The 23587-nt window shown below is 39.8% G+C and overlaps 1 protein-coding gene across 1 annotated transcript; it reads right to left on the reverse strand.

Annotated features, from left to right (window-relative positions):
- Positions 1-4719: 4719 nt before the first annotated feature.
- ELK4 (ETS transcription factor ELK4) lies at positions 4720-23357 on the reverse strand. Its single transcript, XM_070767820.1, has 5 exons — positions 23218-23357; positions 16765-16980; positions 14796-15671; positions 13987-14103; positions 4720-12641 (listed from the first exon to the last, which is right to left on the reverse strand). The coding sequence occupies exons 2-5, from the start codon at positions 16969-16971 to the stop codon at positions 12543-12545; spliced, it is 1299 nt and encodes a 432-aa protein (XP_070623921.1). The 5' UTR covers positions 16972-16980; positions 23218-23357; the 3' UTR covers positions 4720-12542.
- Between the last annotated feature and the right edge of the window lie 230 nt (positions 23358-23587).

Genomic DNA, 23587 nt, shown 5'->3' on the forward strand with positions numbered 1-23587 from the left:
CATCAGTACACCAGATTCGCAAAAGGAAGACACAGTGACTAAAGTCTTTTAGATCATTCATTCATTCATTTTAAAAAGATTTGCTGGTCACCTACTAGGTTTAAGGCACTGATCTAGGTGCAGATACAGCAAAGAATTAGAAGTCCCTGCCTTGCAAAGACAGTACACGGAGAAATAACATGCCACGGGATGAGTGACAACCGAGTGCCACAGAGAAAAATAAAGTAGGAAAGGGGGATGGGAAGAGGGCATGTCAAGAGAGGCTCCAGATAGCCTTTTTAAAGAGGTGGCATTTATGAAGAAACCAAAAAGAAAGACACGATCAAGCACCCGGGGAAGATCCTGTCAGGCAGGGCACACAGTGTGTGCAAAGGCCTTGGACCCTTAGACTGAGTATGCTTGAAGAATCTGAGGGCCAGCAAGCAGGCCAGTGTGGCTGAGTGCGGTGAGGAAGGCGGAAGAGTGGCAGGAAGTAACTCAGGGTGGGAGTTGGGGGCTAGATCATATAAGCCATGGTAGGAATGTGGTTTTTTTTTGTCACGTGACCGTTATTGGGAGAGTTCCAGGCAGGCAAGTTTCATGATCTGATTTACGTGTTTAAATGTGATACTCTGGTGGCTGTGTGAAGAGACTGTGGAACAAGGATAAAACTGGGGACACCAGAAACGGTACAGCTGCAGTCAACTACGTAAGTCAGGCGGTGATGGTTTGGACAATGTTGGTAGCATCAGAAGTGGTGAAAGTGATTGGGTTAAAGTGTATTTTGAAAGTCAAACTCAAAATATGCTGATAAATCAGGTTGGGGGCATGAAAGAAAGGTGGGAATCAAGGATAACCCCAAGGCATTTGACTTGTGTAATGGGCATGTGATGACGCCATTTAACACTGAAGACAAGGGGGTTGCTCAACAGTTGTCTCAGGATAGTTCTTTTATGATGCAATCTTGGATGTCAAGAATGCTGATAGATATCAAATCTAGAGCTTAAAAGTCAAGCCTGAAGGTATAAATTTCACGGTCACCTATATATAGGTTACAGTGAAATTTATACCTTCAGGTATATATAGGATTTTATATATATATATATATATATTTGCTATGTTTATATATATATATAGGATATATATATCTTATATATATATATATTTATTTGCTATATATAACATATATATATATATGGATTGTTTAAAGCCATGGGACGGAATGAGATCTTCCAGGGAAGAATGTAGAGCTCGAAGGTTGAGCCCTGGGATTCTGTAACACGGAGAGGTTTGGGAAAAAAAAAAGAACAGGATCCAGCAGAGCAAATAAGAGAAGCCACAGAAGCAGGAGGAAGTTCAGGAGAGAATGTGGTTTCCTGGAAGGCATGTGAAGAGTATCCCGAGGAGGAAGTAACCAGCGCTGCCCCAAGGTCCCACGTGGACTGAACACCAGGCACTGGATTTGGCAATACCGAAGGTGACCTTGACTAGAGAGGGTTTCCTATCAAATGATGGTGTATTCAAAACATATGAGAATCCTGAAATCAAGTCTGATGTCTCAGGAACCCCCCTGACACCAGTGCTTGCCACCTAACCTTGCACAGCTGCTAGAAATTACTGTTCCTGTTTCATTTTTCATTATATAATGCCCTCTTACTGTAAAATTATTCCAAATGAAGTCAACTTCATGCGCTCCCTTCATGGTAACATGGTGTATTCCAATAAGTGCAGTACTTTGTACTGACAATCAATATGAAATCTTACAACTGTTAATGATTCTCTCCTACCTAATAATCCCACCTGGAAAATTACCCAATATTAGGATATTTGTTTATCACTAGATTGCATCTCTGAAATACAAAGTAATTATAAAATCAACATTATGGCTCTCAAAAGAGGGTGTGTCAGCAGTCAGAGAGGTTAGAAGTGGTGGATTAAGCAAGCTTTTTTCCTAAAGGACTCCTTAGAGCTTTTAGTATTCTAAAAGGCTTTCTGACTCTCCAAGAGGTGAAGACCCAATTTCCCAAACTTATTCGCCCTCATGGGACTACCATTCTAGGTACCAGAACGTTGGTCTAGGAGAATCCAGCAGGCCTTACTAGTAGGTACCACCCCCTGTGCTGAGGGAACACTGCCCACCGTCTGAAGGGGTCTCACCAGGGCTGCCATGCCCCTCGGAGCAGTGTGTTCCTCTGACTTTCATCTGGACACATCAAACAGACCTCCAATGTGATTTTACACCTATTAACCCCACCTGCACCCATGTTTATCAGAACAGTTCTAAAAAGGCCTAATTTCATTTGCTAAATGAACTGAAGTCTCTAGTTTCTAATTTGAAAAACTATGTGAAGAAACAGTGCCTAGAGTGGAAATAAGCAAAAGCTGCTATTTACAAAGGACTAAAACAAAAAAGTCTGATTAAAATTTAAATACTTCTTTAAAATGTAACTATGAAAAATGAACTATGGACGGAGGTTCATGACATTGTACAGGAGACAGGGAGCAAGACCATCCCCAAGAAAAAGAAATGCAAAAAAGCAAAATGGCTGTCTGAGGAGGCCTTACAAATAGCTGTGAAAAAAAGAGAAGTGAAAAGCAAAGGAGAAAAGGAAAGATATACCCATCTGAATGCAGAGTTCCAAAGAATAGCAAGGAGAGATAAGAAAGCCTTCCTCAGCGATCACTGCAAAGAAATAGAGGAAAACAACAGAATGGGAAAGACTAGAGATCTCTTCAAGAAAATTAGAGATACCAAGGGAACATTTCATGCAAAGATGGGCTCAATAAAGGACAGAAATGGTATGGACCTAACAGAAGCAGAAGATATTAAGAAGAGGTGGCAAGAATACACAGAACTGTACAAAAAAGATCTTCGTGACCCAGATAATCACGATGGTGTGATCACTCACCTAGAGCCAGACATCTTGGAATGTGAAGTCAAGTGGGCCTTAGGAAGCATCACTATGAACAAAGCTAGTGGAGGTGATGGAATTCCAGTGATGATCCAAAGATGATGCTGTGAAAGTGCTGCACTCAGTATATCAGCAAATTTGGAAAACTCAGCAGTGGCCACAGGACTGGAAAATATCAGTTTTCATTCCAGTCCCTAAGAAAGGCAATGCCAAAGAACGCTCAAACTACCACACAATTGCACTCATCTCACACGCTAGCCAAGTAATGTTCAAAATTCTCCAAGCCAGGCTTCAACAATACGTGAACCGTGAACTTCCAGACGTTCATGCTGGTTTTAGAAAAGGCAGAGGAACCAGAGATCAAATTGCCAACATCCGCTGGATCATGGAAAAAGCAAGAGAGTTCCAGAAAAACATCTATTTCTGCTTTATTGACTATGCCAAAGCCTTTGACTGTGTGGATCACAATGAACTGTGGAACATTCATCAAGAGATGGGGAATACCAGACCACATGACCTGCCTCTTGAGAAATTTGTATGCAGGTCAGGAAGCAACAGTTAGAACTGGACATGGAACAACAGACTGGTTCCAAATAGAAAAAGGAGTACATCAAGCCTGTATATTTTCACCCTGCTTATTTAACTTATATGCAGAGTACATCATGAGAAACGCTGGGCTGGATGAAGCACAAGCTGGAGTCAAGATTGCTGGGCGAAATATCAATAATCTCAGATATGCAGATGACACCACCCTTAGGGCAGAAAAGTGAAGAACTAAAGAAGTTAAGAACTTTTCCACTCTTGATGAAAGTGAAAGAGAGTGAAAAAGTTGGCTTAAAGCTCAACATTCAGAAAACTAAATCATGGCACCTGGTCCCATCACTTCATGGCAAACAGATGTGGAAACAGTAGCAGACTTTATTTGGGGAGGCTCCAAAATCACTGCAGATAGTGATTGCAGCCATGAAATTAAAAAATGCTTGCTCCTTGGAAGTAAAGTTATGACCAACCTATACAGCATATTAAAAAGCAGAGACATTACTTTGCCAACAAAGGTCCATCTAGTCAAGGCTATGGTTTTTCCAGTGGTCATGTATGGATGTGAGAGTTGGACTATAAAGAAAGCTGAGTGCCGAAGAATTGATGCTTTTGAGTGGTGTTGGAGAAGACTCTTGAGAGTCCCTTGGACTGCAAGGAGATCCAACCAGTCCATCCTAAAGGAGATCAGTCCTGGGTGTTCATTGGAAGGACTGATGTTGAAGCTGAGACCCAATACTTTGGCCACCTGATGCAAAGAGCTGACTCATTTGAAAAGACCCTGATGCTGGGAAAGATCGAAGGCAGGAGGGGAAGGGGATGACAGAGGATGAGATGGCTGGATGGCATCACCGACTTGATGGACATGCGTTTGGGTAGACTCCAGGAGTCATTGATTGACGGGGAGGCCTGGCGTGCTGCGGTTCATGGGGTCACAAAGAGTCGGACATGACTGAGTGACTGAACTGAACTGAACTGAACTGAAAAATGTGAGTAAAATTTAAAAGCAAAATAAAAAGATTTCACAAGGCAAATAATTTTTCTAGCCAGTTAGTATTCTTTTAATTCCTTTTTATATCAACAATCATTTTACAATTTCCTCTTTTCACTACCTATCTCAACACAGGCTTTAAATATTTTAATGTAGATATATATCAAATAGCTGAAGGCCAGGTTTTAATGATAACCTTTGGAAAAGCTGAACTTTCCTTATCCACATTTGGCACAGATGGAAATTTAATACATAGAGACCACCTCAATAGATGAGAAAGGAGGGAAGTAATTCAGAAAGTCATTTTATTAAAAATATTTATTTAAAAAAATACAATTGTCCATATCTAGTTGCACATACATCTATTAACATATCTATATAATTTTGGACTAGTAAATTTGATACAGTGCTTTCTTAAAGCCAGCTTGCCATTATACAAAGCAAATTCCTCTGTCAGTTCTTACATAAAATAGTTTTTTAAAATGTATTATCTTTCTAAAAAGATGCATATCATCATTACAGAATTTAACAATATTTTGTATAAAACTTGAAGCAATAGAAAACAAAGATCACCTGATTAGTTTTCAGAGCAATCCCTTACTCTGTCTGGAGATGCACTGAGTATTAACTACACTTTTTCCTCTTAAAAGCAGCATATTTTGAAGCCCTCAAAGTGTCAGCGCAGGCTCTTCCTCACCAACCTAGATTCTGTAAAATTTCTCTGCCACACACACGTAGAACTAAGGCTCTGGCTAATCTTAATCACCTTAAGACAACACTCCTTAGTTTCCCAACAGGTAAGTCAGACTGCTCGGCTAGAGAGGTGGCAGTCTCTCTCCAGTTGCATCAATGATTGATGTGATTTTAATAAATGTGTAGGCAGTTACCGTCACTTGAATTGTTTTAGGAAAAAGAAAAGAAATGTGGTTTTAATACTTTGAAGGTCTCCCTCATGTAAGTTACACTGAAGTTAATCAAGACAAATTATTAATGACACTTTAGCAGTAATGCAGTCTTTTGGGTAGGTAGGTGTACACTGGCATTCTATGTAAGTATTCTGTTTATACAAGAGTAGAGGATACTAGATATTATGAGAGACAGATTTCAACAGAATAAACAAGGAGAAAAATAAACAATGAAGTAACTGTCTTCACAGCTGAAAGAATCAAGGTCTGAGGAGAGCACCCTGACAAGTTCTCATTACCACAGAGGCAAGCTGAGACACATGATGTAAAGGATGCGTCTCTGTGTGTTAACACCAGAGCAGACGTGCTTTTTCTTTCTGACTTACAGATTCAGTGGGTGAAAATCAAAAGTTTAACATTATTTAATTTTCAAGTGATGTCCACACTTGAAGATCCAGTAGGACTCATAGAAAATTATTTGTTCTTCAAAACACAAGATTGTACACTTTTTTAAAAAGTCAACTTGATTATCTAGTGAAAAGTTTTTTCATTCTAAAAATCTAGTTTTAGTCGAAAATTGTATTTGCCTCAATCCAAAGCCCATCAGTAGCAAAATGACTGGACTGAGTTTCATATTTAATCTTCTCTACCCACAAAGATAAATGAAACTGCTAGAAGGTAAAAGTGAAAAAAATACCTATGATTGTGACTAGAAAAGGCTGAATGGCCAAACCAAATAAATAGGCCTCAAGTAATCAAAAATTAGTTGTATTCATTTCTGCCTTTACATATATGCATCTTAGTTAATTTCACATATATGTATCTTAATTTCACTAATACTGAACAGGGAAATTCATACAATATGTTGGTGTTCCTTTATCACATAAGCAATGAATGTAATGTACACATAAACACCCTTGGTAATACTGCCATCAAAAACAAAAAGTATGAAATGTCTTAGAAGGAACTATGTCCCCTACATGATAGACAATAAGCAACAATGATTAAACAGAAAAGAAAGTTGGCAAGTTCACAAAGTTGAGTATAATGCACCAACTGCAAATTATTAAAAGTCATACATTTTTACAAAAGCACAATATTAAAAGATTGTAAATTTTTTAAAGCATCCTAGTCAAAAGAGCATACCTTGCAGGGCCTAGAATGGCTCACTGGGTAATCCATTTATCCCTTATCCAAATAGTCTTAAGTTCCAGAAAGTATAAACAATAAACCTTAACGTCCCTGACCCTCAATATCCTTAAGTTGAAATTAAACAAAATAATCATTAAGTGCTTCCAGTTATTAAAAAATGAAACAGTGCTAATAATGGTGCCCCCAAAGTGCCAAGTAATGAATGTCATACCAGTACATGGCATTCCCACCCCTGAACTCTAGGCAGGCTTGAACGATTCCACCAACTAGAAGTCAGGCCCAACCACAGGGCACCCCCACCCCCCAAACTTGTCCAGAAGATCCCAGGCCTTGTCTTCGCAGGGCTCATAATCCTTGGAGGGGACAAGAACCAGCATGGGCCCTGATGAGATGGGAAACAAGGCAAAACTAAGAACATGCAGCCCAAGATACTCTGAGGTTTCTGTGAATGCTTTCTATGTATAGTTCAAAAGGATAAACAGGCTACAGTGCCAGAATCTCTCCACCACTAGCTCAGTCATGGTTAGAGCTGTATTTTAGAAATACTACATCTGGTATAAACATCCTCTCTGAGAAACTTAGAACACAATATAGCAAGGATTTTACACAAAAATGTAGAAATTTATAGAAAGAACATCCTTATTTGCTCAATAATACATGAACGTAAGAGAACAGTTTATGGTGACTTTGCTTAAAGTATATCACAGGTAGCACTATACAGAATTTCTAAAATGTTGACAAGCAATTTTTAAGGCCTATGATTCTATGCATTTAAAAAAATGGAAATGTGCAAGGCATTTATTTTTTAAAAAGTGACAACTGCAAAGTGCAGCCAATTTTTTTCTGAAGTTTTAGTATAAAATAGCCTAGGAACCATCCTAGAGTAGGATGACCATGTTCCCTCTGAAACATAGATTTATTTACACACATACATACAAACACATACTCAAGTCAATAATCAGTACACATACACATGCACTCAGCCAATCAGAATGACTTGGAAAAAAATGCTCTGGTTTCCCAATTAAATATTTTAAAATAAAAATTTAAGCCTCATAAAACTTCTTGATGTGTATTATACTCAAAAGATTAGAGTTCAAGAGACTTTCTATGCTGGATTGTATCCCTCATAAATTTTCTTGTTAAAGGTATCACTGAAAATGTTAACAACTGCCTGAATCTCCTGGTTTCTATAGAAAGCTTAGAGCTACCTTGCCCCTCTCAGATAAACCACTCTCATTTCCATTTTCATAATGGCTAAGTGCAGATCACAGCACCCTAGAGATCACTGTTTTCTGCCAGGCTGTCAATCTATCACAATTTTTTTTTTTCTTCTAGAAAAGGAGCTTGAAGAAACCGGCAGCTTCAAATGGAACATTTATACTACATCAACAACTCACCTTTTCAGATCTGCTCCATTTACAGGTAAAAACATGACTTTCCTTCTAACAGGTTCCACCAAGTACGAGAAATGAAATCAAACCGCCTTCTCTTCTTGCTTAATACACCACCACCCACAAGAATTCTAGATTCTAAGATTAAAACTTCAACCTCAGTAAGCACAGTTCTGTTGACACAGAAGAATAACAGACACCTTGTTTCAGGCAATGCAAGCAGCATTAAATACAGTAACAAAACACTCTGCTGACCCAAAACCAGGAAGATAACTAACAAAACACTTTCCACCCAACTGATTCTCTGGTCAGAGTACCTGGCTGGAACAATCATGGCTGGCCTCCACTTCATTACTATGAATTGAACAATTAACTTCTCAATTCCGGCCTATCACACCCTCAGATAACAGACCACCAACTTTGTGAGGAGTCTAGCTTTCCTACTGGAAAGCGGTCCTTCACTCAGAACTCCAGGCTTCTGCACAGAGACCTACACTTGTCACCATACTTGTTTACATAGCTAAGAATGGTACCTCAGCACAACTCTACATTTCTGGCATAGGCAAATAAAATATATATACAGTAAATGAAGTGATACACAGAACAGGCTCATCAAGAAAGTATTTCTTCAGACACCAAAATGTTACCAAAATAATAATAATAAAAACTGAGTAATGCAGCAAGAAAATGGAGTTGTTATGTATTTTAAAACAAAGCAACTTGAAGTAATTCTGAAAGTGTTGGTAAAATATAATAATAATAAGGCCAAAAGAAATTTGTGAATGGCCAGTAAATTTTAAAGTCACCTAATATGAAAAGGAAAAGAGACAGCCACACTGTCAACAAACAGTAAGCACGAAGCTCTGTAAAACATTTGGTAATGGTTATTTACCAACGTATGAAAAAGAAAGAGCAAATTTCAGAAAGCTGATGACAAGCTCTGCTGAAAAGTTCCTAATCTCTTCTAGAGATTTTACATAAAAATCAGATCAAATATGTAAAGGATTTCCCCATATATCACAACCAAAACTTTTTTTTTCAAGATCAGACTGAGGAACAATATGCTGAGTCAGGGGTCTTTAAAGCAGAGTGTGCCCCAGAGGGTGCACAACACAATCTACTGGACGCAGGAAGAACATCAGAATTTCTACTCAAGATTTATTTTTATATCATCCTTAATTTCTGTTTTTGTGTTTAGCAGTACATAACCTAACAAACATACACACAAATTTGCAATAGGGGATTGTGTTCAAAGCCTTTTATTGATCAAGGTGTGTGTTCAAAAAGCTTAGAGAATGTTTCTCTGAAATGCCAAGGAGTGGCTCTAATGGGCCTAAATTCATTAGAACTGACTTTGAGAACTTCAGGATCGTAACACAAGTTCTGAGATCAGCAGGAAATACTGTCATCAGAGTGGACAGTACAGTGTAACATCAACAGCCTGCAGTTTCGGCTCCAGAGTTCCAAGCCTCTGACCTACATGTCCCTCCAAACCTAAGTGACACACAGGATGAAAAAACTAGAAATCATGCCGTGTAAAATAGATTGAACAGTCAGTCTAGCCCTCTTTTTTTTTTTGATCTCTAATAGAGTATGTAAATCTTCAAGGAATTCTTTGAGTGTAAAAAAAAAAAAAAAAAAATCCAGTGTAAAAAAAAAAAAATAATAATCCAGTTCCATTTTACTATATAGGCTCATGGGCTTATTTTCCCCATCAAAATCTAAAGAAAAAGTCACATTACCTGTATTTTAGCCACCAAAATACAGAAAAATTAAACCTATATTTTAACTTTTAACTCTAAGAAGCTTAAGGTTGATCTTTTGAGGGTTTTTGGATTCTTCCATCATGTATAAATTTTTTCAAAAATCAATGGAAGTTTCCACCTTTGTTTGAATACAAAAATGGCCATGAAGAGTATTACATCACAAAAGCACTATGACAAACCAAAAGGAAAAAATTATTTTAGAAATTAGGTGACAATCCACCCAAGGGCAGAATAAATGCAGTGGTTCACTGGCTGAGTGTGTGGACCTGAGCCCCCTGTGGGCATCCCTTCTCAGCTCCAAGGTGGTGGCCTGAAGTCAGCCACAGGGGAGTCACTTACACCACAGAATGAACTCAGCAAATGCTACAATTTAAGGCCTTTTCCCCTTCAGACAGCCTGGTAGTTAAACACCTTCCAGCACACAACTGATTTAGATACCGGCCAGAGCAAATGAAAAGCTAAGCTAATCACAGCAGAAGCTGCAAAAGTTCACTAAACCTGCTCTCCTATTTTAACCTGGGCTACTTCTGCCTACCAGCATTCATCCTGGCAAAGTGACTAGTGATGGATACCAGCTACAGCTACCAAATATAAGCCTCTCCAGTGAATACTGATCTGAAGTGGTATGTCACCTTTTGATGCTAAGAAGAACTCTGTGGATGTTTCAAAATCAGACTTTCCCAGGAAGGAGGTAGTTTACAAATAGAACAGCCTGCCTCATACACTTCACTATGGTTGCAGTTTTATTTCACTTAAAAACATGAACACACACACACACACACACCAGCTTCCCCTAAATAGTTATCTCAAAGAAAAAGCAGATCATCATCAACCTCGTAAGGCCCACACCTCTCAGAGACTTCCAGGAGAGGTTTACAGGCAGAGGACTCACTAAAACTGGTTCCTAGGAAGTTGCTTTGACTGAGTTTTAATAGTGCTGTTGGTTCCCAGGCACCCTTTTACTGAAACAGTTCGTTATCAAAGATACTATCTGTGAAAACAAACCAATGGCTTTTCTCCTTTGATTCAAAATAAAATACTTTTTGTGCTTTCAAAATTTTAAAGACTAAATCAAGCCATCAATATTTACTTATCTAATGTATAAAATGTGAATTAACCTAATAAAACTAGTCCAAAGCGCTGCTGAGCAGTCTGATTTCAAAAAAGCATGCAAACTACATGATTCAATGTGGGAGAAAAAATCCAGTATGTCTGTTCCCCATCACTATTGAACAGTACAAACACTACTATTGCACATCTCAGGAACAGAACTTTTCAGCTGATAACCACCAATTAAACAGTAACAGGTCTCCAACACTACAAATATAAAGGCAGCTCCCTGAATACCATCCTTCTGCTACTAATGAACTAGCACAGGCATCTTATACCAGAGTTTCTCTATCCTGTATAAAACAAATTTCAAGCAAACATATACAACTGGGAGATGCTGGTTTATAGCAGTGTCACTTTGAGCCCTCAAGTCCTTTACTACTTTCGTATACCATTTAGTTCAAGTTGTTCAATTATAGGAACTATTTCTAGGCTTAAAAGAGTAGTTTAATGGGCAGGGGTGATGGCGGAGGGGTGGCTGCAGCGTATCATCTAATCCTGGACTTTAAAGCCAAATTTTTCAAAAGACTCCACTGTGATGTTGGCATCAAATCAGCTTAGGGGTTCAACAAATCTGTCTGTACCTGGCAGTGATGACTATATGCTAACATTTCACAAATCTGGCAGAGATGAAGGCCTACATTTTTCACTACTAATATGAATAATCCAGTCCCTATGTATGAGCACTTCCAGATGAGCTTTGCTACTTCCTAATTTAAAAAAAAAAAAAAACAAGTGTATTTTTACTTCACTACAGATTTAAAGAGTTCACTTTGCATTTCATCTTCCTAATTAAAACTATCATAACCTCCAACAACTTTAAATTTAAAAGATAAATAAATAGTACGAAATGGGATAAAACGAACAGAAAAAAAGGTCCTTCACAATGGGTATCTTCTAACTGGGAAACGCCTACATGTTTCAAGTTTTTTCAATTGAATCCTTGATTTAGAGATGCCTCAGACTCTCAAATCCCAGGTTCATCCCCCTAAAAGCCATCATTTACCATAAGTATTCCATGGGTGTGGAATCATACCAGCAGATGACATTTCTGTGCCAGATATGAGGCCCCATATTCTCACTGTTTGTTCCAAATACTGCCTTAAGCCCCAGGTTTAAAAATCTTATGTGGGAATAAACTAGCTCCATGCTCTGTTCAGATTCAGGCAAGATCATACATAGGGCTAAGGGAACCACCCTGAATAAATGTAAATAAGGTAACTGTTTGTGGAGTTGCTTACATAGATTATACTTCACAGCAAAACAGAATATCCCCAATAGTCCTGCTCCATTCTTATTTCGTGTGAATAGGAATGATTCTTTTTCCTCCACTGCTTATGCACAACTCACTTTTAGCATTCAACAGAGCACATGTAAGTCCTAAAGATAAGGCTAATTTCATTTAACTAGTATTTCTTTATATAATATGCTCAAAGCACAACTGCCAAAGGGTCCCAATAAGGCAAGAGGAATAACTTTGTTCTTAATTCTCTTGCAAAGCATAGCTTGCTGCTAAACCCCATTAAAAATTTCCTTAACACAAGGTTCAAAATATTTTTTAAAAAGAAAGAAAGAGGAAGGTGGAGTTTGGACTCCAATTAAGGCATTTTTATATACAGTCTACCTTGAGTCCTATTCAAAGGGAATCCTAAAAAGCATTTTAATGGGGAACGGCAGAAATCATAACAGTCTATTATCAGCATTGTGAAGTATCAATCCCTCACTTTAAATGTAATCGTGTTGAATGTCTTTCTCTTTCCTTATGCCTTGATTCTCTCCTTCCACAAGTGCATAGGTTATGTTTTCTGTAGATCTGGGGAAAATGGGCCAGGGGTAGAAGGTCCATCCAGGCCAGACAGAGTGAACGGCCCATGACTGTTCAGCACAGAAGGAAACTGAGAAAGAAAATAAAACACATTATCATCCTATTATGCAATCCTAAACTTCACTTTCTGTCCCTGTTACATTCCCTAAGGCAGAACACAGCAGCACCTGCAGTGGCTCACAGGACAAAGGCACTGACTGTTTATCATGGAACAATATGATGTCACAAAAACTGTAAAAAAAAATGTTTGTCTTACATATTAACACTCTCCAGCCTACCTTGATGGAATGTAAAGAACAAATCTATACTTTTCCTTAGATGCTAAAGTACACAGGTTCACACCTGACTTCGAATGAAAGTTCAGTAAATGATAGCAGGCACAATTCAGTCATATAGCAAATCACAGACTGTCAAAAAGAGGTCCAGGAGGAGATGCCCATCTCATACCTGCTGCAAACAGTTGCAGTGTGCTCATCCTAAAAAAGCACTCCCCATCATGTATTCTGAGACCAAATCTGTATGGAGATTCCAGGCTGAAGCTACATGAGCACTATGGCTTTCTCTATATACATCAATTATCTCTTTGTGAGAGGCAAACAAAAATGTAAAAGGAAAATATGGAAAATTTTCCATACTCTTTCTATTCAGCAATTTAGAAGCTTCTGCAAAAGTAATTGCATTAGTAGAAAGATTTAAACAATTTTTTTTCTTTCCCCACCCCTTACCATTTCATTTTCAAAAGAACAAATGAAAATTTAAATTACAAAATCTAAGAAAATCTCCCAGGGAGTCACCCTGGAATAAGTGAATGAATCAATATAAGAAAGCTGACCAAGTTATAAAGTCTAGATAGTTTAGGCAAAATAATGGTTTACAGCTATGAGATCTTTCTTAATAAGATTTTCGTTAAGAGGTAATGCAATATTCATTTTTTAAATATATACATGCATATTTAAAATGCTGATGAGTATCAGTTCTGAGTGACAGGAAAATGGGAGTATTTGATAATACTATTCTCAAGAGTTTTTTCTATTAAAAAAAAAAATCCTCGGTTAAAAGGGGAAATCTATGTGCAGAGAATGCCCCCAAATATATATACATACACACACACACACACACACTTTTTTAGAAAAGAGGATGTCCAGCATTTAAAATGATTTAAAAAACTGGATGAGCTCAAAATCTACTACAGTATTGAACAATTCTTAGTCTAATTCAAATGTATGGAATAGTAAACAATGAAAAGGAAACTCTGCTGTGAATATTTATCTGAGTTATGTGTGGGCCAGAAAATTAACACTTAGAAATTCAAAAGTAAATCTAAGGAACACTTTTTAAATAGAAGTTTTGCCTTTTTGCCTCTCTGTTCATTTACCATACCCCAGTTACAAAAGACAAGCTTCTGTGTAACTTACCTGAAAAAGTGTGTTAGCACCTTGTAGTCTGGCTGGACTCAGGGGAGCAACAGGGCTGAGAGTACTCCAAAAGTGGATACTGGAGAGCAAGGGGCTTGGAGTCAGTAAGATGGGTGTCTGCAATATACAAGCCAAAAATATAACTAAATGGCTTATCAGGATTATGTTTTATCCTTGTAATAATACACAATTAGCCCTGAACCCAAATATTGTCCTATTCTCCATTCCAAATATCTCCAAGTCTGAAATCTTATCCTCAGGAAACAGTCGGAAATTACTTTTACAACCCAGAAAAGAAAAAGGTCAAAGTATTTTCTAAACTGTTTCTCGTACAATCTTTGTCAAATAGAAAAATAAAACCAATCTGAATTCAAGTATGGAAAAATAATGGGTAACTGAGTCACAACTATGCTTTCCCCTTAACAATGAGTAGGTATGTGTTTAAATGTTCTATGAGACGAAAAAGTTAAGAAATAGCTAATGTTAGCTAACTGTAAAACTTGTTATTCAACATCACACCATGTTTATTAAGGTCCGCAGGATCTGTTATTTTCTAACGTGAGATTGTCACTGTTGTTTTATAAGACCACCCCCCGCCTCCACCAGAGAGAGAGAGAGAGATAGAATATACTTATTTTCTTTAGGACAAAGTGGAAAAATTAGGTTACTTTCACAGGGTCACATATAAACTCTCTAAAGCAAAACTACTATGTAGAAGAATGAGAACTGAGGTTATAAATTCTGGATTTGTTTTAAAAGATGAGAAAAAACAAGATAAATGGTGGCACTAAAAGGAAAGAGAATGTTACCTGTGAAAAAAGCGCTGGCGTAAGAGAAGCTGTAGGGAGAGATGGGCTTAATATTCCCAGTGGGCTTGGATCACTGCCCGTGATCACAAGGGTTGGTGCCAGCTCTAACCCTTTGGGCTTCTTGGACCTCGATGAATTATTTGTTTTGTCCTTTTCTAGCAAAGCTAAATCCTGGTCTTTAGGCTCCAGGGACAAGTTCTCTGGAAGCTGCATTGGCTGAGAAGCCACTGATTCCATGTCCGTGTCCATGTCTGGGTTGGAACTCAGCGGTGGTGAAGGAGTTCTAGGAGGCTCCTGCAGAGGGGACACGGACGAAACAGGAGGTGTGGTGGTAAAAGGGGCAGTCACTCCTGATGCAGAAGTTGGTGCTTCCAAGGAAGGCAGTCTGGGGGAAGCCAAAGTCTCCAACGCTTGGATAGTTTCTTCTGAAGATGGAGAAATACCCGGGCCAGCTGAAATGGAGGCAGCAGGAGATTCAACTGGTGGCTTTTTAGAAGGTGTTGTTACAAATTTGATAACAGATGGAGTTGGCTCCTGAGGAGACTTTTTCTCTGCCAATTTCTCAGCCGGATTCTCAACCTTTATAGATTTGAAAAGCTTCCTATTGGAGGAGTTCAAAGAGTTGAGAGTAAAAGAAGAATATAAGCCGGAGTGTATGTAGTCATTGCGGCTCGAGGTCTTGGCACCAGGCTGTGGTGGCTTCTCTCTCCCGCCATTCTCCACATCTTTGGAACTGCTGCTGCTGAGCTCACTGAGGCTTAAAGCTTCACACTCCCCCTCAACCCTGCCCACTGTCATTGGGTCCATGTTCAAAATCTCTGGGTATGAGACAAACTTGTACACAAACTTCTGACCATTCACTTTTTTAATGATATTCTGTAGATAAATAAAATAAGCACTCAGACTTTCTTAAACTTTTCTTAAGCATTTGTTAAAACTTTACTCCACCCCCTCAAAGATCATGAGAAAGCTGACTGAATGGGGTTTTCTATTTGATAGGTAGTTTAGTTGAAAACTTCAAAATCACCTAAATTTATCCAGCCATACCAAACACAGTTCCGACCATTATGGAGTACAAGTTAAAAACATTTAAATGTCTTATTAACAACTGAACTAATATGTTGCATAAAAGCTGAAAGATTTTAATTGCTTAACTCCAAAGGTACAAAAACACTCATATCCTCAGGAAGCAAAAGGAATTTAGAACATTACTTCTAAGGTTCCTACTTCCTTCAGAAACTCGAGCTGTTTCTTACCTCATCTCTCCACACAGGAAAGCTGATAATATCAACACTCAAAGGTGAAAGAAATTAAGATCCCAGCTTCTCACTCTAATTCTCTTCATTTGAGCATTTTATTTTACTTCCGTGCCCAAGAATGTATTCAAAATAATTAGAAATTACAAAAAAATTTTAACTAAGAAATCAAATCTAGGTATTAACAGTTATTCTTTAAGGTATTGTGTTCTGAGTTAAACTAAACAGTAAAAATTAAGTACATCTAAAAAAACAGTATGAGATAATTTTTAAAGTAAATGAGCGACTGATCTGATCTGATCTGATGATATAAACAAGAGTATTTATCTATGCTGAAGAATTTCAAATTTCCTTTTCCTTATTCTAACTCTATAATCATTTTTTATTTAAAGACAACTGCAATTAGGAATAAAATATGTGCATAGGAGTCCGGTACTGAATATGAATTTGCAGAAATACACTTAGAACATTTACATCTTTTATTCTAATTCCAAGCTGCTGAAGCTGTAAAATAAATTGAGTTAAAACCAAAACAGTGATCATTTCACAATGCGTACAAATATTGCATCATTATGCTGTACACTCAAAAGCAATATGTCAATTACACCTCAATTAAAAAGTTACTTTAATAACTGAACAAACCACAACATTAGTATGTCTAACCTCAACAGAAGAGAAGGAACAATTTTTGTTTCGAGGTGGACGTGTATTACCTTCACATAGTAGTATCTGAGGGCTCGGCTGAGTTTGTCATAATTCATATTAGGCTTGTTCTTTCGAATGCCCCAGAGTCGAGCCACCTCTTCTGCCTGCAAAAGCTTGAACTCCCCATTATTAGAGGTCCAGCAGATCATGTGGTCGTTCTGAGGCTCCTTTAGGAGCTGAAGGAGGAACTGCCACAGGGTGATAGCACTGTCCATAGCAATGAGCTGAAAGAGGCAACACTGTATCACATACTGTTTTAAGCACTTTAAATGCATTAGACTATTAATTGTTCATTTCATCCCACAAGAATCCTTAAGACAGATACTACTGCAGCCTCATTTTATATGTGAAAAAACTGATTCATTACGGAGTTAAGTAACTTGTCTAAGCTCACATAAGTAAATGGTGGAGCTGAGATTTAAACCCAGGCAATCTGAATACAGACCCAAACTCTTAAACATGCAATACTGCTTAAGAAAAGTCTTGCTATGAGATAAAGCTAATTTCATAAATTACAGGAGCAGACTGATGAATGCCAACCAGTGCAGTATCACTGTTACTAAATTTTATCTTAAAAACTCACTGTCGGGACTTCTGGGGGCCCCGGGGCTAAGACTCGATATTCCCAATGCAGGGGGGCTGGTCTGGTCTGTGGTCAGAGAACTTGGGCACACATGCCCCAACTAAGAATCTGCATGTCACAACTCAAACCTGGTGCAGCTAAATAAATAAATATTAAAAAAACAACTCATCGTCATATTCTCTGAAGTGAAGTCGCTCAGTCATGTCCGACTCTCTGCGACCCCTTGGACTGTAGCCTACCAGGCTCCTCTGTCCATGGGATTTTCGAGGCAGGAGTACTGGAGTGGGGTGCCATTTCCTTCTCCATATTCTCTGAGGTGACCGCCATTTCAGCATCTATCTATACTAGCCCAGTTGATTTATATGCCAGGATGTTCTGTGTGTCTCAGGGTGGCCCAGAGATAGGGGGAATAGTTTCCATTATAATAAATGTAATTTTCGTATAAGTTGACAGCACTGAAAACTCAGCAGAATGTTCCCTGATTTACAAGTTCTGCCACCATTCTGTCCACAGGAAGTCCACCTATACACAGATCCTTTTATTTGATTAGCAACCTTTATTTGATTATCAAGATTTGAACTGAAAAACCTTTCAATATCTCAAGTTTTAAGATCTTCCTGTTTAGGCCAGTCTTTCTTAAATTCAGCACTATTGATATTTTGGGCCAGATAATTCTTTTGTTCTCCAGATAATTCTTTTGTTCTTGGAGGCTGTTTTGGCATTGCAGTTTAACATCCCTGGCCTCTACCAACCAGATGCCACTAACATCTCCTGCCCAATTTGGCAATTAAAATGTCTACACACATTGCCAAACATTCTGAGAGACAGTATCATCTCAGTTAATAACCACTGGTTTAGGCAATGGAGCGGCAGGGAAATGTTCTCTCAAAGTTATTTTCCTCACAAAAACTTTAAAACATCTTGTTTCTAAGAAAGAAATCTTAGGGTGGAAACTCTGGCCAAATATACATAAGCACATCCTAAAACGTCTATAAGGGAACTTTACACATACACACACATACACAAAACATTCCTGTTTTCAGTCTGTGAATTAGATCTCACTGGATCAGAACAGAAACTAAGTCAAATCAATTCTGTTAAAATACTATAAAAACAGATAAATTGGACAACAGCAAAAATTAAAACTTTTGTGCTGTAAACAATACCATCAAATGAGAAGACAATCCTTGGAATGAAAGAAAGCATTTTCAAATAATAAGGCTCCTTCATCAAAAAAATATAAAGAGTTCTTACAATTTAAAAAAATTGAAAATAAGCAAAGGATTTGAAAAGACATTTCTCCAAAAAGTAATACAGGTAGCCACTAAGCACATGAAAAGATGTGACTAGTTATTAGGGGAATAAAGAGCAAAACCACACAAGATACTGCTTCACACCTACTAGGATGGCTATGATCAAAAAGGCAGGTAGGTGATGGACCTCCCTGGTGGCTAGGAATCTGCCTGCCAATGCAGGGGACGTGGGTTCGATCCCCGAAGACTCCACATGCCTCAGAGTAACTAGCTGTGCACCACAACACTGAGCCCATGCCCCACAACAAGAGAAGCCACCGCAATGAGAAGCCCACACACCACAGCTAGAGAGAAGACCCAGCAAGGAAGACACAGCAAGGAAGACCCAGTGCAGCCAAACAAAAAAGACAGATGATAAGTATTGGCTAAAACGTGGAGAAAAGTGAAACCCTCATACATTGCCAATGGGAATGTAAACTGGTACAGCCACTTTGGAAAACAGTTGCAGCAGTTCCCCAGAGTTAGCATATGACCCAGTAATTACACTCCTAGGTATATGTCCCAGAGAAATGAAAATATATGTCCACACAGACATTTATATGCAGGAACGTTCAGAGTGGTATTCATAATATCCAAAAAAGTATAAACTACCCAGATGTCCATCAACTGATGAGCAGACAAGCAAAACATAGCCTTTCCCTTCTCCAGGGGATCTTCCCAACCCAGGGATCGAACCCAGGTCTCCCACATTGCAGGCAGATTCTTTACCAGCTGAGCCACAAGAGAAGCCCAAGAATACTGCACTGGGTAGCCTGTCCCTTCTCCAGCACATCTTCCCAACCCAGGAGTTGAACCAGGGTCTCCTGCATTGCAGGCGAATTCTTTACCAACTGAGCTATCAGGAAAGCCTCCATATAACCCCATAGCGGAATATTAGCCAGAAAAATGAATGAAGTACTGATATGGGCTAGTTCAATGGATGAACCTTGAAAACATTAGGCTAAGGGAGAGAAACCAGCCATTAATCTGCATAGGCAAAAATAAAGCAGACTGGTGGTTGCTTAGGGCTGGGAATGGGGGATGGGTATGGAAAAGAAAAGGGGAGTGACTGTTAATGGGGTGATGAAAACATTCTAAATTTAGATTGTGGTAGTGGCGATACAACTCTGGGAATATACTAAAACCACTGAACTGTACACTTCAAGCGAATTTTACTCTATGTGAAATATATCTCAATAAAAACGTTAAAAACAAACACTCCAAACAACACGAAAGTTAGGCCTGAGAAACCTAACACTAACAATGCACAACTCACAAAGGACGGGATCCTTAAGTCAACGATGTCTGCTTTCAAAAAGGCCAGAGATGAGCAACTATATCGTAAGATATCTCAGTAATTTTTCTGAGACATTCAAAATGTCCTCCTATTATTGTCATAAATTTGAAGCTGGTTATACAGAGATACTGTCGTCCAAAAGTAGAGATGAGAAAATAATTAAGAATACAAAAAGGGAGATGCCTCCCAAAGTTAGGGAGTTAACAGAGAAACTGAGGCCATGAATCCAAGTCTCTTTCATCACAGTCATGTACTCTGTCCCCAAGGGAAACCACTTTCCTAGATGGATAAGAGCATTCACATTACCTAGGATTATAAAGAAGTATTACATTGTATTACATTGTTAGATAATAACTGACAATAATGTACAAATATGAAGTGCTACTTTAATGCTAAATAACCATGTTCACTAGAAAACAGCTTTCTAGAGCCTCACTTAAGCTGGATTAAAACAGTGGTTTTATACTATATCCATCAAGTATAGTTGGGGGGGAGGGGTCCCCTGTCATTTCTCTTAATTTACCAGAGAGGCTTTTCTTCTAATGGTGACTGTCATGGTAAGTTACTTTTAAACTATATATATTTCCCACTTAAACAATTTGTTAGTCTAAATCTGTTACAACTATTCCCTAGTAAATTTCAGCTTAACCAAAGAACCCAAGTCTTTACATTTCCAGACACCATCTTCATGTTAAGAATGCTTACAGCAGTGTATGTGTGAGAGAGACGATGATGGTGACGATGCCGAAGCTAGGAGGAGGGGAGGAGGGAAAGGACAGACAAGCAGAGAACTGGAATATCAAGACTATTACAGGTTTGGTGCCTATAATTTCCTTTGTTTTTGGAAAAATTCCCCAAACCAAATCCTAGAGTTTTATGCCTATCTTGCAGATAATGCTTGAGCCCTACAGGTTTATAATGGCTAAGCAATACGTACAAAACGACAGAAATAACAGTGAATATTTCCGCAACAATCACACAAGAGTCATCCTGAGCAAATGGGAAGTGTTCCCAAGGTGGTGCGGGTTTAATTTCCACCTCTCCCTTCGGTTAGTAGGGGAGAGTGTGGATTGAGCTTGAGTAAGTTCGGGAGTTGGTGATGGACAGGGAAGCCTGGCATGCTGCAGTCCATGGGGTTGCAAAGAGTTAGACACGACTGAGCGACTGAACTGAACTCAACTGTGGACTGAGCCAAATCCTGGTGGAGCTGTTGGATACTGCACGGCAGAACCTAACTGTGTGGAAAACGCTGAAGCTTCTGTAGTACTTGACAGTATGTCTAGGATAGAAAATTATTGTGAAAGAAAATGGGCACTGTGGTTTTGGACTGAAGTACTGGAAAAAATTTTTCTTCTATTGGGAAAAACTAACGAAGACGTAAAATGGACATCCTCAGCAGGTACTTTAAAGGAATATTTTACTCATTCAACTTTGATATGTTTATTCTTTGATTGAAAAGGCGGTGAACCACTGGGCACATAAGCTGAACCTCTTCATTTGAGTTCCTAAAAGTGTGCCATTGATATGAAATTCAACGATTTCTTCAGCTGTGAAAGGGGATTAAAGTAAAAACAGTCAGAAGTTACTTAAAATTACAAAGGTGAAATAAAGAGACACAAATATTTAATACATTTATTCTTATTCTTATCAAAAGAAACCCAAATCCTTTTTCTTGAAAACCTTTTCATGAAAACCTCAATGTTTTCACAACTACAGTTTTCCCCAAAATTTCAGTTTTAAAGAGTTTTTTAGAAGTAGTATAATGAGGAAGAGAAATACTTAACTGATCCAAATGAAGGAATCTGATTTTTGAGGGGTTATATATGGAAAACATAATTGATTCTAACACTTAAAATGGAGAAGGAAATGGCAACCCACTCCAGTGTTCTTGCCTGGAGAATTTCATGGGCAGAGGAGCTTGGTGGGCCACAGTCCATGCAAAGAGTCTGACAGGACTGAGCGACTAACACTAACTAACTCATACTTAAAAGACAGTAGATTAATCCCTGTGCTAAAAGGAAAGAAGGAGCATATTGGAAGTAACTCATTAGGGAAAGGAAGTCTCTACTAAACGAAACCTTTTCCACCCTAAACATGTTTATCATACACACAGCCCAGTTGCTGTGGTGACCCATGGCCCAACTATTTTTCAGAAACAGTAGCTAAGACCCAAAAAATAAATGTCTCCAAATTCAGAGTGCTACTTAAGTAAAACAGAAACAAATTATAAAAGGCATTAAGGCGAAGTTTGAGTTAAAATCTTTGTATCTGTCAAAAAGTAACCTGGTGTATCTAACTATTCAGTACTCTATACCAACAGAATACTAAAAGTGTACTATTACAATAAAAACTTTAAAACATTTCCCTAAATGGATTCCACTTAGGCAGTTTTAACGTTTAAATAAAATCAAAGTGGGGAGAGTTACTGACGGGGAAAACTGAATCACAATAGGTTTTAAAGAAAATACCACTGACAGTCTTAAATACTGAAGTACCAAGTTTTCCATGCAGTGGGACGGTGAGTGGAAGAAGGCAAAAAGGAGAGGAAGAAGGATCTTATACACCAACCAAAGAGATGGGTGAACCGTTCTGATGAGGGATGAAACTCTGAAGTCTTTTTCTTTAAAAGCCCTAAACTTCAAATACCAATAGCCTGGGGGGCGGGGGGTGGGAGCCAACCTTGTATCTCTTGACTACCTCGGTCAACAAGGTCCCCTGTTGCCTGCCCAGGTCAGTTAACATTCAGCCCCCAAAAGATGTTTCCAACTGGTTTTCCCAAGAAAGAAGCCTCGCGGCAGCTGTGTACTAACCGGAAAGTAACGAGGGGAGAGGGTTGGCTGGAAAGAAGTAGAAAAAGAACTGAAAGTCGACGCCGGATGAGTTATGAGCGTGGGGAGAGGAAGAAACGCGGAAGACCGCGTGCCCCCGGGGAGATCAAAGTCCGGGCCCGGGTGAGCACTGACTCGCTGCGCTTTCACTTTCCAACTTCCTGTCACCACAGAAAGCCAGAGACGCTCCCCTCGGGCCCTCCCCTCCGCCCCCCCGGCGAAAAAAGAAAAGAATAAAAAAACACTGCCACCTTTGGCCCCAGGGGCCTCGCGGGACCAAATAAGGGGCGAAGGGAGCAAGGCGGGTCTGTCCCGCGCCCACCGGCCCGCCAGCGGGCCGGGCCGGGCCCCTCGGGAGCGCGCCGCGGCCCCGCGCCCGCTTCCTGAGGTGCGGCCAGCCCCCCGCCCCGGCGCCCCGCCGGCGGGGGCGGCGACCGCGGGACCCAGACGCGGACGCTCACCGAGGCCACGCGCGGGGCTCCCTCCGGGTCTCCGCCTCCAACAAGACGCTCCTCTCCTCACGCCGGGAACTCGAGGACGGCGCGGCAGCCGCTGCGACCCTCGCGGCGGAGCCGGAGAAGGCGCCGGCGGCCGAGCCGAGCCCGCCGGGTGCCCGCAGCCGCCCGCATCTCCCGCCGCCGCCGCCGCCGCCGCCGCCGCCGCGGCTCGTCGCGCCCCGCCCTCCCCGCCCCCGCACGCGGCGGCGGCGCGGGTCGTGAGGGCCGCTACCCGCCGGGCGCGCGCGCTCTGGGCGTTCCTCGCCGCGGCTGAGCCTGCCAGTCGCTCCGCGGCCGCCGCCTCTCTCGAGCCCCCCACGGCTGCGTCGGGGGC

The sequence above is a fragment of the Bos indicus genome, chromosome 16, assembly GCF_029378745.1.
Source record: "Bos indicus isolate NIAB-ARS_2022 breed Sahiwal x Tharparkar chromosome 16, NIAB-ARS_B.indTharparkar_mat_pri_1.0, whole genome shotgun sequence".
Lineage (NCBI taxonomy): Eukaryota > Metazoa > Chordata > Mammalia > Artiodactyla > Bovidae > Bos > Bos indicus.